The sequence below is a fragment of the Rhizophagus irregularis genome, chromosome 16, assembly GCF_026210795.1.
Source record: "Rhizophagus irregularis chromosome 16, complete sequence".
In the NCBI taxonomy this organism is placed as follows: domain Eukaryota; kingdom Fungi; phylum Glomeromycota; class Glomeromycetes; order Glomerales; family Glomeraceae; genus Rhizophagus; species Rhizophagus irregularis.
This window is the reverse complement of record NC_089444.1, coordinates 4,652,372-4,671,681: the sequence shown is the minus strand read 5'-3', so window position 1 is coordinate 4,671,681 and position 19,310 is coordinate 4,652,372. Positions and strand designations below refer to the sequence as shown.

Sequence of the window (19,310 nt, the reverse complement as noted above, 5' to 3'; positions counted from 1 at the left end):
AAATCCAAACTGAAAAACTCAACTCTGACCACTTATTAAAGTAATTGTGTTGGGATTATTAAGGGAGAAGAAAACCGAAATTAATGAAGAGTGAAAAATATACATTAACAAATCCTCCAATCTAGCGTAACTCCAAGAAAGAAAAGAGAAAATATTATGTGTCAATTAATGCAGTGATAAAGAATTAAACTTTTTCGCAAAGAACAAGTAAGGACACCACAAGAAAGTGAGTAATGCTTTAATTTATTTTTATAATTAGCATTCAAACAAAAAAGCCCAGGGATAAACGATCTGAAAAATAATTTTTTCGATCAAGAAAATAAGTCTATGGATTTTATTTTTATTTTTATTTCTCAAAACGAACAAAATTACACCAACAAAGTTACAGAACAAATTATAAAGAAACTACAGTATATACTTGAATCGGAAGTAATTCAAAAAAAACTGTAAACCAAAACACCAGCTGACGATGTCACCTTGGTTTGAAAAAAGAACGGGGACTCCAGAAAGGCGCAGCCGGACTTACCAAGATTAAAAAAAAGTCTATGGAATCTATAAGTATATTTACTATTCGTTCTCGCAAATTTGATCACATGATGTTACAATGTAAAAATTATTAGAATAGAAAATCAAAAATTATTTTTAAAGGTCTGTTTGAGTACGGAAAAGTTGAAAATTTTTTTTTTTTGAGCGTCCGTACTAATTTGTATTACCGTATTGTATTAATTTACTATATACTCAATTTTTTGTTAATATTTATATTTGTTTCTAATGGAGTGCTTATGTTAGCTGGCATTTCTGTTTTCTTATCGTTATGGTAATACTGTACGTAAAAAAAATTAAAGCTCGAAAACACACAAATGCATGTCGATAATTTACATGTCAAAAGTTCAAAGTCTAAGGTATTTACATCAAGAGTTTAGTCGAAAGCTTATGTCAAGTCTACAGCAAAAGCCATTTGCGAAGTTACATGGCAATGTGAATATATAACGCCACTGACGTTGATGCTAAAAAAAGTTGATGATGGCACCGTTAACACGCTCTCAAATTACTATATTATTTGTAATTTGTAAATATTTGTTTTTAAAAATAAAACACATTATTTTATTAAATCTCACAACAGAAAATTTTTTATGAAATAAAACTTTTCACGAAGCTATTAACGGGGGAGTAGTTATATCGTAATCCATTTTTTACATAAAATTCAACACCTTTACACATTTCTTTAGTAAATTTCTGGAATTTTGGAACCACCCATTTCACGAATTCCTGGATTTATTGTCTGGTTATGTTTAGGTTTCACAGACAAAATTTGGTTTATATCCTGGTTCTTTAATTTTCTAATTTTACAGTACATGCCAGGGAAAATTAACTTGGTCACTGGACCGAATGATTGGGTGAAATGGGTCACGTAGTGGTTATTTTCACCAATCATTGAAGAGCGATCATAATCCGATATAGCCCATACATTCGACGCTTTTTAATTATAACACCATAAATAAGCTTTGCATTTAACTTTCTATAAATTTCATTTTTATGCACTTTATAAGTTTTATTTAAACTTTTCTCAAACTTTTCCTATAAAAATTTTCGTTTACACCATTTTTTTTTTACTCCACTTGATAAAAACATTGCTTTATGAAAATCTGCATGACTGAACATCGGCGCGCAATATATATTTCTTAAAGTTTTAGACATGGGAGCTTTTAAAACAACAACTTATATATTATATATCTAATGTAAATAATTATCATCTTCATTTTCAAAATACAATCCATATACTGTAACTTTTTTTTTCAATTAAGTTGGTACAAATGTAAAATATTTTGTGCGCACATAATTACATAATTATCCCGTATTACCGTTCGACGGACGAAATTTTGGTAATGTTAAATTACATATTAATTTTTACTTTTAACTTCCCTATAAAAATTTTTTAGAAAATTGATCACATATCGGAGTTTTTTTGGAATGAAAACTAGAAAAATGATCATTTATCGGAATTTACCCAGAAAATTTTTTATAGGGGCTTGTACACGGTAGAGTCGATATATTTATTATCTTAGTGTTTAACAATATTTAAGGCGAACTTTTATTCCCATGAAACTCTAACATTCATTTCACCGACAATCATTTCACCGACAACTATCTTACCGACAGACGTTTCACCGACAGGGTCACTAATGTTTCGCCGACAATCATCTCACTGACAAGGGAATTTAGAATTAGAATAAAATTAGGGTTAAGATTAAGTTAGTATTAGGTTAGTATTAGGTTAGTATTAGGTCAGGTAAGAGGGAGAACCATAAACAAGTTTCCAGCATTATTTATTTTTTTTATTATTTATTTTTTACTTCTTTTAATTCTATTTTTAGCACCAAATCCAAGGGCTTCGATTTTAATTAAACATATAAATAATATTTCAATTTCAATACTTTAATACTGTAAGTTTTTAGAGGTAATGAATCAGTTGAATCACCTATTCTTAAACCTCAAGTCTAATAAAAATAATGATACTTTTCATTTAAAAGTTTTCCCGGTATAAGCCCGATACGTATTGTCCTATAATATATTACATTTGCAAGACAAAACTATAAGATTTATATTATAGTCTTATAGACAACATCGAGCGAAACTCGAAATAAAAAGCGAATATCACAAGATCCAACCGGATATTTCCGGATAATTTTTTTATCAAATGGCGATTTTTATCGAAGGTTTGCCGTAAATACATTTAGACTTTCCCAAACAGAAACTTCTAAATTTAAAGTTTAATCGCGTTTGGGAAAACTAGTTTCTAATAATACTATACATCAATCTCTGATACAGTAATAGCGATTCTGATAAAAATTCTGCTTCTCAATTAATTTGAAATTGAATGTCATACAATTATTATACTTCAATATAAAATCGGATGTCACACATAACTATAAATAATTTATTAGCGTTAAAGATTCATTAATGTTGTACAAAGACTACAAGTTTTAATGAATTAATAAAATGTGGAAAAATTCACGTTATTACAAAGAATTTTCAAGAAAATTTAATAATTTCGGACACAAAAATTTTTCACCTAAATTATAAATTTATTTCTAAAACAACTGTGCTATTTATTATGATTATATTCTTTTATAATATTTACAGTGTGTTAAGAAAAAAGTTGCACGATGCAACATATAAATTGGTTAAATAAAATAATGGTGGAACAATAGATTTATTGTCCGAAGCGGAGCGCATGACTTTTACAAAAGTCGTGTGGGACTTATATACACTATATACACGTAACCATTATTTAATCGTCGCGCAACGTTGCATTGAAATACCCTCCCCTGCTGACTTATCTACGCAATGTTATCGTTGCAACGGTTTCTTAATTTACCGAGGGCTGTTGCAAGATGTGTTTCAAGGAAAAATGATTGTAGACATCTCGCGGTTTGCAAGCGAGACTTGGTAAATCGCTGGTAAAGATTTTAAACAATTTTTTTCTCGTTATGCACGTAATAGCAACGTTATTACGGCAAAAAGAGCCGAATTTAGGCAATTTAAGCAATTTAAGCCACCAGAATCCAATAAACCGAAACGTAATTGTAAGAATAAACAAAATATGGTTTCCGCTATCGAACGAGAGGTGTTCATGAGTGAAGTATATGGAAGAAATGTGGTGGAGTTCGAATTTATATCTTAAATTTAAAATTTTCTTTCTTTTTTTTGAAGATATTTACAAATTAAAAATAATCGTTGTTTTTTTTCGTAGCAATTTTTTTTTTTGATATTTAGTTTATTTCGTTAATTTTACAGTGATTATCATTATTATAAGGTACTATAAAATTAACATAATTCTTTTAAAATAATACATATTACATTGTTATTATGTTATGTTACATCATCTTTATCCTCTATAACGTATACGCAAAAAAATTTTAATAAATAAGCTTTTGTAATTACGCCATACACTAATATAATCGGAATCTTATTTTGCAAAGCGATGATACTATTAAATTACTTTCAGAGTATTGATAAATTTAGCGTACCCTCCTTCCCACCTTTGTTATTCCTCTGTAGTAAACCATTTGATTGGACGATCTACAATCACGTTAAACTTACGAAAACGGAAATTAAAATAACAGAATTTTGAAATATCCACAAATCTAAAATTTATTTTTTAAAAGTATTTATATTAAGCATAATTTTATTTTTACTAGAAAATGAAATATATATATTAGTTGTTATGAAAATAAATTAAATATTTTTAATTTCGTTTTAATTGGCAATTGTAGGAATTAGTACATTTTCTCACGCTTTGATCCAACAACTCAAATCTAGAATGATCTAGTTTGTCATTTAACTCTTGAACTCTTGAAATTAATAAACCGCAGTTAACGTGATTGTAGATCATTCAATCACATGGGGACACGAATAACAGCCAATTATAAAAATAGTAAGGTGTAAGCGAAAAAAAGTCTCTCGTAATTTGATTATACTTATTTACATTATGACTCTATCGTGCAACAAAGTGATTAATTATAATTTCCTCCGTTCTGGGATAACAAAGTTCCTCCTTCATCAGTATTAATTAAAAATAAAAATTTCGATCGGCCAAAAATAATTTAAAAGCAGGAAAAATCTGCACCGCAACGAATTCTAATTTTGGATTATGCGGATTACCATGCAGATTATGCGGAAAACGGATAGATTTAAAAAATAACATATAATGATATTTTCATTTAAATTATATTCGATTATGCGTAAATTTCATTAAAAGATCCTTATTTTAACGCCACAAATAATAATAAAAAAAAATACCACTTAAAGTTTTTACTAATTCAGAAACGTTCCTTTTTTTCAATGGTTATTATAGAAGGGTTACGACATCATTCTAAAAATTTGAATTTTTAATTTGGATGAAAAAACAAGAATGATATTGTTTTTTTCCATAGAAGCAATTATTTTCTAACGTCCAATAAAAATGAAAATAAAAATAAATAAATGAACTCATTCATAATGATGCATTTAGGCATATGAAATCATGTAATGAGTCATTGTTTAACTAAAAGAAGTATCCACAGCCCATGAATGAATGATCATTTGGCTAAATTCTAAAAAAAAAGACATTTCAAAAAAGAATCTGAGAAAATTTTTTTTTTTTTAGATGGTTTGTCATTTGATTTCAAGATTTAGATTCGCATATAAAACGGTATCGCTTCAGTCTTCCTGCTCCCTCCAAAAAATAATATATAATACATATATATATTTTTTCGGATTTTAAATTACAAAATAATTAAATTTTAATAATAACTCATGAATCGTACCAGTATTTTTATTATTTTGATTTTCGTGTCGTTCGCAACATCAAATCCAACTCCATTGAAACGTCAGGATCAACTCAATGGATTTACTCAGTGCAAAGGCAGCTTTGCAAATTCAATTACTTTACTAAGTTATACCCCGAATCCAGTTGTCACAGGCCAAAATGTTACTTCTCATTTGGCTGGTACAGCAACTGAAATTATTAAACAGGGTACAACGATTGTATATACGGCATATTTTAAGGACGAACCAACCAAAGAAGCATTTCAACATAAACAAGATTTTTGCGAGGTTTATGTTAAACAAAGTGGATCCGAATGCCCAGTAAAAAAAGGAGATTACTCTTTTACCGCATCTTGGCTTGTTGAAAAACATCCTGATGAACCTAAAAATCTTGTAGTTGAATATTATTTTAATATTTCTGGTACGTAAATAATAACATGATTTAATAAATCGCATTCTCATTTTATAATGTTTGGTTTTGCTCTTTACCATTTTACATAATACTAATATTTCTTTTTTATTTTATGTAGTATTCGATTCGGATGGTAAAACTTTGTCATGTATAAATGGGCCAACGAAAATTTCCTATTCTTAAATAAATTTATATTACAGCTTACTAGCTTCGTTTATGTTTTAGATTATAAATTTATATTATTGTATTCACATCTTTTAATATATTTTATTTATGTTAATCATTCATATTTTTTAACAAGATATAATAAATAAATCAATTATATTACTTACAAAGTTTCATTCTGGGTGTGTTATATAATGTTTATAAATAATTTTTTTTTTACGAAAAAATTTTAATTTTCTTGTATAACTGATGTGGAAAAAAAAGAAAACCGGTTCTAATTTTAATATAACTTAAACTCTACTGCAGGAATTATAAACTAGGTAACGGAACCCGTTATGAGCCCGAAGCGAAAAAAGATACTAATTTTGGTTACTGACAATTTGGTCCATAATTAGAATCGATTTTAGAATCGACTAATTTCGATTTTAAAATTCGATTTTTGATTTCGATTAATCGTTTCTAATCGATTGTGCATCATTAAATTTGTGGCAGGAAAATTTCCAATAAATTTTATGATTTTGCATTTAAAATAAAACGTTTATTGCACGAATAAACTTATAATTTCGGCCAGAATTAAAACTTTAGTGCAAAATTTCGCATAACGCAAAGAGCCAATGTCACGTGATTTTATTTCGTAATTCGGGCCGGCACTATAGTTTCGATTTTTACGAATTTTCGATTTTGGTAGAATCCCTACTGGCAATCACGTGAGTGAACAGAGAATTACGAATTATAGAACTTCAAACAATAGGCCAGTTCAATTTTGATCGTTCAGATTTTTGATCGGGTTTCAAGTTGATAATTATTGGCTAACAGGATTGTGTAACTCGATCAGTGACCCGATTTTCCTGAGTAGAATTTTTTTATCGTTTTTATTAACAAATAAAAAACGCGCTTTACAAGAAACTATGAATCTGCAAGTACAAAGTAAAGGGAAAACTTCTACTAAACGCGCTATACTTCTAATACTGACTTTGCTGGCGCTCATAGACCTTCAAAGAAAAAAGTACTTACGCGTTTAACTAGTACAACTTCACGCTTAATTTTGCCCAAGCCGGTTCTTACGGAACAGCAGCAACAGCAGGCTCTTCCTATCCCTCAGCAGCAACAAGTTCTTTCTCAACATGTTCTTCCCCTTCCCCAGTTGCAATATAATTTTTTCCAGCAACAACACACTCTTTCTCAACAGCACAACAGCAATATGATTCTCAATTATATAGTTTAACTAATACTTCTTTTCAACAACAAAACTTGAATTTAAGTCCACTTGAAATAGAACAGGTAAGTATATATTTTAGAATTTTTAATTACAAGAGAGATATTAAAAAGTTTATTAATTATTTTAGGATAAAAAGGATGAGGGTGAGGTGGAAGAAGAAGAAGATTATGATCAAAATCAAGATCCTTCTAATGAAAGATCTGGGAGTAAATGGAAACATGATGAAATCAAGGTTTTACTTGACTATATCCAAGAAAATTACTCAGCTTGGTCTAAAGGAAACAAGTCAAAGTTTAATAATGATATGGCAAAGAGTGTTCTACCTAATAAAGAGTCAAATGCAATTAAAAGTAAATGTTTTTTTACTTCTTTTATTTATTCATATTAAATTATTAACATTTTTAATTATTTATATTTAAGGTAAACTTGCTAGGTTAACAAAGAAGTATGAATCTACTTTAAAATGGATATGATCTTTGGAATACGTGAAAATATAAGTCCTTCAGTTTTTGGCAAACAAAGAAACTATGGCAAGCCGCACTGGTCAAAAGTGTGCTGCATTTTGCGGCAGGTGCACCTGTTTTTAGGCGCCTGAGTGCGGCAGGTGCACATAGTTTTTAGGCGCCTGATGCGCAGGATGCGCCTGGTTTTAGGCGCCTGAGGCGCCTAAGTGCGGCAGTTGCTCCTGATTGCAGCAGATGCGCCTGTTTTTAGGCGCCTAATTGCGGCAGGTGCAGCAGATTGCGGCAGGTGCGCCTGTTTTTTGTTCATAGGTTTTTTTTGGAAATAAGCATCTTCTGAGCTTTTAGCATAGATCTACGTACATTGCCAAATTAATTTAATAATCTGATAAAAATAGTAAAGTTAAGCTTTTTTTGGTTCAAACTTGTTCCAATGGATCGGATGTTGTTTTATCCTTGAAATTATCACTTTTTTTTCAACCAACTAAATTTTATTAAATTAAATGTTCAAAATAATTATGAATATAAACATATAAAAAAATTTTTATCTTAATGGATTATCCATTGTATCATTTATTTTTGTTTTATTTTTATTTTTTTAAATTTTTTTTTGCTTATAATCTTGAATAATTTCATTGTCTTTCTTTTATAATTGGTATTTTTAGTTTTCTTTTTAAATATATTTGTATAGTGAAACAAGTAAAATTTATTTTTAAACTTCATATGCAATTTTACAATAAGAATTCTATTACCTTTTGATTACATACTAGTTAAATAAAAGATTTTGACTTTTTAGAAATTCAGTCTCAACATACCATCTTTTGATGTAAAATAAATACATGAACAAAAAAATTGAAAAAACTAACAACTAAATACAATAATCACAAAAAGGTCTTTCATGTTTGTTATTATTATTAATCATATTAATACAAGATTTTATAATTATTAAATTATTAGGAGTTTATAAATTACCCGGGTTCTAAGATAGGAATTTTTTTTATTTCTAGTAAAATATCCAGGTCTTATGAAATTGGATATGCAGTAATCCTGCACCGTGATAAAAATAGTTTAAAATATATAAGTAAAAATGTGTCAGTTTAATATTATTTTATAACATTTAGTTAAAAAAAAAAAAGTCAAAGGTACAGACAGTATCTTTATTAATTAGTTATATCCCTATAAGAAATATGTATACGGAAAGGATACGTTTTGTATACATTTTTTGTACGTTTCTATAGATTCCGTATACAAATTCTGTATATTTAATAAGCAATTCATTTTTGAACATTTTTTAAAAAAACTAATGTATAAGAAATGTATACGGAAAAAATTAATCATGCGGAATGTATACGGAATTTTTAAACTTAATATTTTTAGAAGATAATTTTACAAAAATCCGTATCATAACACGAGATCACATGATTGTTTATTGTTTTGTTATGATACGTTTTTTGTTTTTATATAAACCCTTACTTTGATGAGTTTGATCTTCCGATCTTCCTTTCTGTCTTTCCTTTCCTTTCTCTTTCTCTTTGTCTTATTTTTGTTATTTTTTCTAAATTTTTCTTTCTTCGTCACTCTCTAAAAATAATTTTTTTTTTCGTACCTCACTTTAAAAAAATTTTTTTTTCGTCACTCTCCTTTGAAAAAAATTTTTTTTTCGTCACTCCTTTGAAAAAATTTTTTTTTCGTCACTCCCTTAAAAAAAAATTTTTTCTTTTATTCCCACTCTTTTTTTTTAAAAAAAATTCTTCTTTCTATTTCTATTTCCTCTTTATAAAAAATTTTTTATTTTTCTAACTTTGACGTCCTCCCTTTAAAAAAAAATTTTTTTTTAACTTTCCTAACTTCGTTACCCCTCTTTTTAAAAAAATATTTTTTTGGTTTATTCTTTCTTTTTTATTTATATTTAATTTCATAGGCCAGCAGATTTTTTTTTGTGAGAATATTCAGTTTCTTTTTTCTTTTTTGTAGATCAGTTTGGGAGTCCTTTTTTTTTGTAGGATGATTCAGGATTTTTTTTCTTTTTTTAGGTCAGTTCAAATTTTCTTGTTTTTTTGTAAGTTGGGTTCAGATTCTTTTCTTTTTGTAGGTTGTTTCAGTTTTGTTGCTTCAGAGTCTTCTTTTTTTTGTAGGTCAGTTTTGGATTTATTTTGTTGTTTTGGTTTCTTTTTTCAATAGACGCCTCATAATTCTTTTCTTTTATGTAGGTCAGACATTCTGGAGTTCTCTTTCTTTTTTTGTAGGAATGCTGACCTTTGGTGACTTGGACGATTGCAGATACTATATGGGGTTTTGTTTCCAATCTTTTTTTTTGTTCTTTTAGGTTATTTGACTCCAAATGAACCTGAACTTATAGATAATTTTGGTTGCAATAGTTGGTTTTAATAAGGAGGGAATTTTCATAATGTATTTGTACTTTGTTATTTTTTATTTTTTATTTAATTTAATAAAGTAAAATTAGATTTATGTAAATACAATTATAGTAAACTGTAATACAAATAGTAAATTCAGTGACCAAATCGTATAAATTCCGTGATAAAATCAGTGATCAAATCATGTAAATTCCATATAAATCCCGTGCAAATTCCGTATCCAAACCATATTTTTAGTGATACGGAATTGTGCATTTTCCCGTATCCTATTATGATACGTTATTTCTAAGGAAAAAAAATCGTATAAAAACTTTATAAAAAACGTATCCAATTTTTTTATAGGGTATAAATTATTTTTTTTAATATTATTACTATATTATAAGTTATAAAATTTAAAAATATGCTAAAAAAATTATTTTTTAATAAAAGTATTTGTAAAAAAAAAATTATTTTTTGTTAAACATAATAATTTAATAGTAATTTAATATAGGAAAAAACATTTTTACGCGTGCGTAGCAACGCGCCCCCTTTTTGGTAATTTTCTCATAGTAAATATGTCGATCATTTATTATCACGTGACATCGTTAAATTTTCTGATGTTTGAATAAACGTCGCATAAACTTTATGTACATATTATAAAGCTTTCAAAAGACACGTACTATGCGTATTTTTGCTTGCCCTACAACTTTACTTTAAGACTAAAGTATGGTTTGAATGGTATTTTTGACTTTTATATATGAGATATTATAAAGGGTGCGTTGCAATGCACCTGCATATAAAATTTAAACCCTTTAATATATTATAAATTTTTTGTTAAGTAAGGTTTTTAAAGACAGAAATTTTATTTTACAAGAAAAAACGAGATTAATATTGATAACATAATTATTAAAATGAAATAAAAATAAAATAGAGATTAATTTTGAGGCAATGCTAAAGTTAGTAAACTATTTTTATCATAGGTAGGGTTACTGCTTTGTGAAAAGGGAATACTATATGCAATTCTAGACAGTAGCCCTGTTTACTTCCATTTGATTTTTTTCAAAATTTTTAAAAATTGGAACAACAACTGAAGAAAATTGATGATCTGTGTATTCCGAAATTTTAAAATGCAATACAGCTTTAACATGATCGGTTGAAAATAAAAAGAAAAAATTGAATATGATTTTATACTCAATTTTAATTTGCTAAAATTAATTACACTAGAATCGGATAAGCAGGGCTAGTATAAATATTTATAGTACATGACTTTGGTTAACTAAAATTTTCAATACCAATGCTATATTTGAGCAAGCTGAGTAATTTCTATTAATTTGCTACATTTATACAAAACCATGGATTATATAATTGTACAGTAGTATATATGCTACACAAAATAATTAGTGATTTATAAAAATTTTATGCAATTATTTCTATTTTTGTTTAATAAACTGAGATTAACTGAAGGTAATATTAACTAGGAAAGACTACTTCTTTATGCTCATATATAAATCATGAAAATTTAAACAGTAGATAAGATTTGTAATAAATTTTGAATTTTTTGAAATAAACTAAACATTTAAAAATAGTATTATAATAACTATAGCAGGATAAAAAGAGATCATCACACAAACCACAAGTCTGGTGATAATTCCAAGGATAGAACAACATCCAATCCATTGGAACGAGTTTGAACCAAAAAAAAGCTTAACTTACTATTTTTATCAAATTATTAAATTAATCTGGCAATGTACGTAGATCTATGCTAAAAGCTCAAAAGATGCTTATTTCCAAAAAAAGCCTATGATCGAAAAGGAACAAAAAACAGGCGCACCTGCCGCAATCTGCTGCACCTGCCGCAATTAGGCGCCTAAAAACAGGCGCACCTGCTGCAATCAGGAGCAACTGCCGCACTTAGGCGCCTCAGGCGCCTAAAACCAGGCGCATCCTGCGCATCAGGCGCCTAAAAACTATGTGCACCTGCCGCACTCAGGCGCCTAAAAATAGGTGTACCTGCCGCACTTAACGCATCAGGCGCCTAAAAACAGGCGCACCTGCCGCAAAATGCGGCACACTTTTGACCAGAGTGGCTTGCCATAAGAAACAGGTACTGGTATTGAAGAAGAAATTGAAATTAAAAAGGAAAATTGTAAAAAACAAAAACCCAAAAATAATGTTGAAGTTATGGCTGTAGCAATAGCTGAAATGAGTAAACAAGAGAAAGGATTTTGGAAAAAAAAATGGAAATAGAAAAGGAATGAATAGAAGTTGAAAAGGAAAGGTGGGCATATGAAAGAGAAAGGTCAAGAATGGAATTTAAGAATGAACGAATTAGAATTGAAATTGCAAAAAAAAGAATAATATGTTATCAAATTTAATAAAAAATTCAATTCAATAACATTAAAAGTAATTGGTTTATTATTTGATTTCTTTTTATTCATTATGAGAAAACAAATACAATACAATAATAAATTAGAATTATAAAGGTACCTGAATCTGTTTCATTAGCAAATTATAAATAGTATTATTTCTCCCACTATTAATATCTTGCTGAGATGAAATTGACGTTCTAGCTTTGAAAAAGAAAAAATATAATGAATATAATAAATTGAAAAAGATTTTCTAATCAATTTATATAAGTACCAGCTAAATAATCTACTATATCCTCTTGTGCAGTTTTGTTTTTTTGAATATTCTTTTTAGAGACTTTGTTTTTTTTGGAATTTTATCTTGAAAAATCATGTATTTTAAATGTTAAAATTTATAATTGGAAAAATTTGAAATCCTAATAAATACCAAGTAAATCATTCACTGTTGTTTGTGTTACTTGTTTATTTTGAGCACTATTACGAGTTCGCTTATTTGTGGTATATCCTCTTGTACTGTTTCGCCGCGCCAAAGGGACATTTCGCCAGAGGGATGTTTCTCCGAAACCCATTTCACCGAATTCCATTTCGCCGAAGCCATTTCGCCGAATGGTTTATTTCTGGATGGACATTTGCCGAAGCATTATTTATTACGTTTGTTTATTTTATTGTTTTATAATAAATATATGAAGAAATCTTTTCTAGAAAAATTTTGAATTAGCTAATTTTTATTAAATTTGTCTTGTTGTTTATAATAAATATATTAATCATTTTTACTGAATAAATGTTTTTAAGAAAATAAAGTTATTTATTTATTGCTTAACGTTTAATATCAGTTACTTGAATGCTAAAGTGATAATATCATAGAAGAAAAGACACTTAAGAATAAAAAGAATTTTTTGTTTAAACATTTATTTAACTTTTATTTTTATCGCAAAAATAGGTGACGTGGCAAAAGAATGTAAAATAGAAACTAAAAAATGAAAATATTAAAGTACTCAATCAAGAATCGAAGGTATTATTCAACATCTAAGTTTTATTTTATACATTTGTCATTTGTATATTCGAGTGTAAATCAGAAAGAAATTTTTTATTTTCATTGCGCGATTGATATTTTTATAAAGTGATAATCGCTATCATTTCTATCATTTTCGGCGAAATAGCTTCGGCGAAATGTACCGTAACCCAATAAAATATATCTTGCTATCTCATTAAATAATTACCGCGATATAAAAAAATGCATGTGATAGATTTAGGGAACGTATAATTAATTGAATTTTACATTAATGAATTAATGAATAAATGAAACGAAAACTAGCAATTTCAAATAACAGATAATATTATTTTTGTGAAGAGAGAGAAAGATTTAAAAAAGAAACAAAGAACGGAAATAAAATTAGAATCGCATGAGAATTTATATTAATAAATGATCTACAAGAACCAGGAATCTTTAATGTCACTATAATGTGATGGTTTACTAATTTTTTCACCCTGGGATGATGATAATCCAGACCGGTTTACTAGCGGACAAATAAAATTTAGATGACGCAATGGCTAAATCATGATTTTTAATTACAGTCTCTTATTTCCTCATAACAGCGCAGGTAACGAAATAAAATTACTTGTTTGTTTTCACTAGTATTTTTTTATTTCAATTTTTTTTCTGTCGCTCTTTTCTTTTTTTTCTTTATTAATTTAGGGTTAAGTTATTTGATTAACCAGTCTTGGAATTAATTATTACGTTTGATTATTAACCGGAGGCTGTGTGGCTGTGTCCTTTATAAGACATGTTGATCTCGGCTTATGCAAGTTGAAACAAGAATTTATATACAGTATATATATAAATAATCTAAAAACAATATCTGATATGATCTCTGTTTTATTAATTATTAAATATTCTAAACATTCGGCACCCTGACCCGCATTAAATGCTTAATGTTTTATCTCATTATAATACCGCAGAAATTTAGAGAAAATACAAAAATATGTATCTTTTTTAATTTGCAACTACTAAATTATGGTTAGTTTGATCGGGTGATTCATTTAAATAACTAATAACTGCTATTTCTTTTTCCTTTTTTCTACGTGCATAAGCTGAAATTACTAAAGAAAAGTATACCTAATATCATAATAGAAAATAAATATATTTTAGTTCATAAAAAATAATTTTTTTCTCAAAAAAAGAAAAAATATTTAAATTAATACGTACCGATAAAAGAATTAAACAAATTCCAGAAACAATATCGTATGGTAATTTATAGGAACTTATTTGATTACATACATACGAATTTTCTCCTGAATAATTTGCACATCCACCATTTGAAATTATTGAACTAACAATTACTGATGTACTTATTATAACTTGAAGTCCTACTATGATGTAACCAAATATAGAGTACAATTTCAACATTCTATACTTTTTCTAAATAAAATTATGTTAAGTTTTAGTTTAATTTCATTCTAAAAAGAGAAAATTCTTTTAAAATCTTCTATTACATACCGAAAAAATTGCAGCGTACAATCCAAATGCTGCTACGAGTGTAATAAATGTATAAATGACAACCATTATGAAAACAAATGTAGCGGCAGTAGAGTATTCCTTTGCTGAAATAAATATTTTATATATTTTTTTTTTTAAAAAAAAAAAATAATTTTGAGCGGAATTAAAATAAAAGGCTTACAAGCTCCTTTTGATTCTTTATTCTTCACATACAGGATAAAGTTCAAGACTCCGAATATAGTTAAGGATAATCCTCCGAACTTTTAAAACGACATAAAAAAAAACAAAATAATAAAAATAATTTTGAATGTATTGTTAAAATAAAATTCAATTGCTATTGATCTTGATAGAAAAAAATGTGGAAAATTTACAAGCCAAAGCAATGATATAATTATAACGCCAGCTTTCAGCGGAATGCAGAAACAACATTTAGTCATTTGTAAACCCATTTTTTTTTATTATCTGTTATTAGTTGAAATGTATTTTCTTTTCTTAATTAGAGGAAATAATTTTTTTTTTCGAAAATGTTATTTTTATACATTATCAAACTGTATTGCATTTATATACCCATATATCGAAATAAATTTCTAAACTTAGAAGTAACAATAAAGTATCACACCCCAAATGACTGACCAGGTTTAGAAACTATGTCGATCATTTGGCGTATCAACAATTCAACATATGTAAATTTTCCTATAAAAATAACTCAGTATTTGATTGGCCTGAATCGGTCAGTTACGGAGATTACTAATAATAAAAAGTTATTTTTTACAATTCATGTCAACTTATTTATAATCAATTCATTAGATAAATTATTATTACCTAAAATAGGGACGACAATTTATTAATGCGTACTAAGTATTATAACCTTGAAGTTTTATGCCAACAAATCCACGACTATAAAAACTATTCCAGAATTAGACGACAAAAAAAGTTTCGGTCACGTGACATAAAGTAATTGGAAATTATTAATTAATTCTGGTAGAAAATTTACTGATTAATTTCAGTTAGTAAAATTAAAAAAGTGACTTTGTGTTACTAATATTCCATATTAGGTTTTTAACCAACAAAGGTAATTGCAAATTATCATTAATTCTGGTAAAAATTTATCAAAAACTATGATTAATTTTGGCCAGTTTAAAAGATGCTAATTGAGAAAATTACACTTTTTTTTTTATTAATTATCTAATAAATATAAAACTTATCTTCTATAATATCTTTTATGTCAAGCTTGTCCTAGCCAATTAAATGAGTTATACACAGTAATAATACGTACGATATTTATTAATGGTCAATTATGTAACGTTCATAATAAATGTAAAAGTGAATTTCAGTTCTCGAAAAAGTCATTTATAAGATTAATTGAACAAACGAGTCAAAAAATACACACATACTGTATGTTGTTAGCGTGTTGAGAGCATATAAAAATAATGATCCTTTCAACCAAACGCATAATCTTTGGCTTATATACATATACATTAACCTATTCGGTTGATCGGTAAAAAGTTATTTGGATAAAGATGTCTATTATGAAAGACATGAAAGGTATTGTCAAACATGTCAAGACAGTCAAGTACATATTTACATAGCTTTCGTCAAAGTCTCGAACGATTTAAATTAGTAGAAGTAATATTTGTGGATTATCATTTACTTATTAACGTCTTACAATTTCTGGTATGATCGTTACAAAGCAAGTTCCGATCGTCTTATGGTACAGTACTCTTACATGCGCTGACTATCACAATCGTTAGATAGTCGAAGTCTGTTTAATAAGATTTCTCTTGAATTACAATATAAATTTAATTTATGTATATATATTTATGGCTAACATTTATTTGAATATTAAAGATATAATTTAAAACGTACAGTAATTGAATAAATTTAGATATTTCACTAATATTCTACATATATTTTAACAAATGAAATAAATATGAAAGAATATATAATATACAGTATTTACAAAACAAGATATAGTAAAGAAGTTGTTACGATAAAAAAAAAATTTCTTTCAAAAGGCGTAAATGGGTCGGTTTATATATTCGTCTTTTCTTTTACGTACGTAGGTTGAAATTACCGTAGCAAAATACAACTATAATAAAATACATATATTTTATTTAAATTTGTCAGAAGAGAAAAAAATTCAATTATTAATACTGTACATACCGACAAAATGATTAAAACAATGTTTACGGGAATAATAATTTCCAAATGATTTTGGCCGCATAAGTATGAAAGTTCTGTACATACTATAGATAAGGTTATTGCTTCAACAATTTCCATTATACTATATAAAATGAAAAAACCAATAATTCCATAAAATACTTTGGAATATATTGATAACATATTAGGTGTATTCTAAAAATTTATCAAAAAAATAAATATATATATATACTCTTTGGAGTAACAAAATTAACATTTATTTACATACCGCACAAGTCGTAACGTACAACCCAAATGCTGCTACAATTACTATTAATCCATAAACAACGATTATAGGATATACATTATAAACGAAGTTTATCGCTAATAATAAATAATTTAGTAATAATAATAACTCAGAGCAGCTTAGTAAAAAAAAGACGATGAACTTACAGTTTTTAGATGATTCATACGATATGAGAAATCTAACATAACTCGTAACTTTTAAAAGTCCAAAAGCCTTTTAATTTTGTAAATTTCAAATATTTTTGTTAGAAATTAATCAAACTGATTAGAAAAAAACATGGAAAACTTACAAAAACTAAAAATAATATAATATTGACACCAGCTTTTAGCGGAACGAATAAACAGCAACTATTTTTTCGATCAATTGTAATCATTTTGATTTTTTTTTATTTTTTATTTTTTTTTTAAAAAAAAAGATATCTTTATAAGGGTTGTATGTTATGATAATAATAATTTCTTTTCCTTGATTGAGATCTACCTAATTCTCATTGAAAGCGGAGTTTATAATCCTTGTGATACTTGGGAAAATGAAGTTAATTTTAGTAAACAAAACTATTGTATATATATGTTAATTATCCTATGTAAGATCTTCTCATTAGAGTGATACATTATAAAATTTCCACATATGGCTGAAAGCCCAACATGATATATTAAGTACTTCGCTAACTAAATATGCATTCACGTGACTGTAAAATATTTGTCACGCCTGGCCGCGTTCAATTATATTCATCATATTCGTCACACATTATATGTCACCGGAGCGATCACGTGAGTGAAAATCCTATATAGCACAAAAACTTGTACGTAATGCGACTAATGCGTACTATATAATCTTGGAAATTTCAGTTTAATTGATTGTTTATTGCGCTTTGTGTACAATAAACATATTTCATTTTTTTTTCCAACAGATACGAATCTTCAGAAATTTCTGACATGATTTTCTAATCGCATACCAGATCATTGTTTGACGTCTGACATATAAAGATCAGTGGTCGGCGTGTAAAGGTTCTGTCTATTTTATCTTTTTTTGTTCGATTTTTTTATTATTATTTTTTTTTCAAACATAATTAAGAAGTAATAATGAAAAGATCTAATAGTATTATACGTCTTAATGGCATTAAACTTATAGAATCATGTTATTTATTATTATAAACAAAAAATTTTTAAAAACTTGTAAATTATATTGATTTGTTATTTCATCTTTATCTTTCATTTTACATACGTAAGTTAAGATTACCATAGCAAAATACACCTAAATTAAATACAAATTTTTTATAAAAAGATTTTTTTGTTATTGTTTTTCAAAGAGAGAGAGAGAGGGAGAGGGAGAGAAATAATACATACTGACAAAATAATGTAGCCAGGAAGAATAAATATTAATTTATCTTTGCATAAATGTGAATGATCCGAATTTCATTAAGATTATCTAATTTCAGACATTCTATCGCAGAAGTTATTGTTTCAGCAATTATCATTATACTATTAAAAATGTTAAATCCTGCAATTCCGTAAAATACTTTGGAATATATTGATAACAATTTAGATGTTTTCTAATAATTTATAAAGTTAGCACAAAAAAATTTTTTGGGGTAAAAATTTTAAATTGATATTGTCTATTTACATACCGCACGACCGCACGTGTCTTAACGTACAATCTGCTGTAATTGCTATTAACCCATAAGCAACAATTATAGAATATGCAGAACGAGAAAATTCCAACGCTAATAATAGAAATATATTTATTAAGAAAATTCTAAGTGACAAATGATGATGAAGAACTTACAATTTCTAAACGATTTATCTGATGCGAAGAGGATAATAAGACGTATAACTTTAGTCAATTCATATATCTTTTAATATTGTAAAAAAAAGATGATGATGTTACCATAAATATTTTTGTTAAAAACAGCAAATGAAGAATATCGTATTAGAAAATAATTCTGGAAATCTTACTAAAAATAATAATAATATAATTTTGATACCAGCTTGAATAAGCAACAATTAATTTTTCGGTCGATAACAACCATTATGAATTTTTTTCCTCTTTTTTTGAAAAAAAAAAAAATGCTAACTTTATAAAT

General features: G+C 27.3%; 4 protein-coding genes across 4 annotated transcripts; 2 read left to right on the top strand and 2 right to left on the bottom strand.

Annotated features, from left to right (window-relative positions):
* Positions 1–5,298: 5,298 nt before the first annotated feature.
* OCT59_008667 (uncharacterized protein) lies at positions 5,299–5,739 on the top strand (the record flags this gene model as incomplete). Its single annotated transcript, XM_025333709.2, has 1 exon — positions 5,299–5,739. One exon carries the CDS (start codon positions 5,299–5,301, stop codon positions 5,737–5,739), a length of 441 nt encoding a protein of 146 aa, XP_025169969.2.
* A 1,056-nt stretch (positions 5,740–6,795) lies between these two features.
* On the top strand, positions 6,796–7,579 carry OCT59_008666 (uncharacterized protein; the record flags this gene model as incomplete). The annotated part of the gene is made up of 4 exons (XM_066142669.1): positions 6,796–6,814; positions 7,077–7,168; positions 7,234–7,456; positions 7,527–7,579. The coding sequence occupies 4 exons, from the start codon at positions 6,796–6,798 to the stop codon at positions 7,577–7,579; spliced, it is 387 nt and encodes a 128-aa protein (XP_065999529.1).
* Positions 7,580–14,280: 6,701 nt separating this feature from the next.
* OCT59_008665 (uncharacterized protein) lies at positions 14,281–15,233 on the bottom strand (the record flags this gene model as incomplete). Its single annotated transcript, XM_025321038.2, has 5 exons — positions 14,281–14,403; positions 14,494–14,706; positions 14,785–14,888; positions 14,966–15,044; positions 15,156–15,233. The coding sequence occupies 5 exons, from the start codon at positions 15,231–15,233 to the stop codon at positions 14,281–14,283; spliced, it is 597 nt and encodes a 198-aa protein (XP_025169970.1).
* Positions 15,234–16,792: 1,559 nt separating this feature from the next.
* OCT59_008664 (uncharacterized protein) lies at positions 16,793–17,603 on the bottom strand (the record flags this gene model as incomplete). The annotated part of the gene is made up of 5 exons (XM_066142668.1): positions 16,793–16,873; positions 16,948–17,139; positions 17,213–17,307; positions 17,377–17,443; positions 17,520–17,603. 5 exons carry the CDS (start codon positions 17,601–17,603, stop codon positions 16,793–16,795), a joined length of 519 nt encoding a protein of 172 aa, XP_065999528.1.
* Between the last annotated feature and the right edge of the window lie 1,707 nt (positions 17,604–19,310).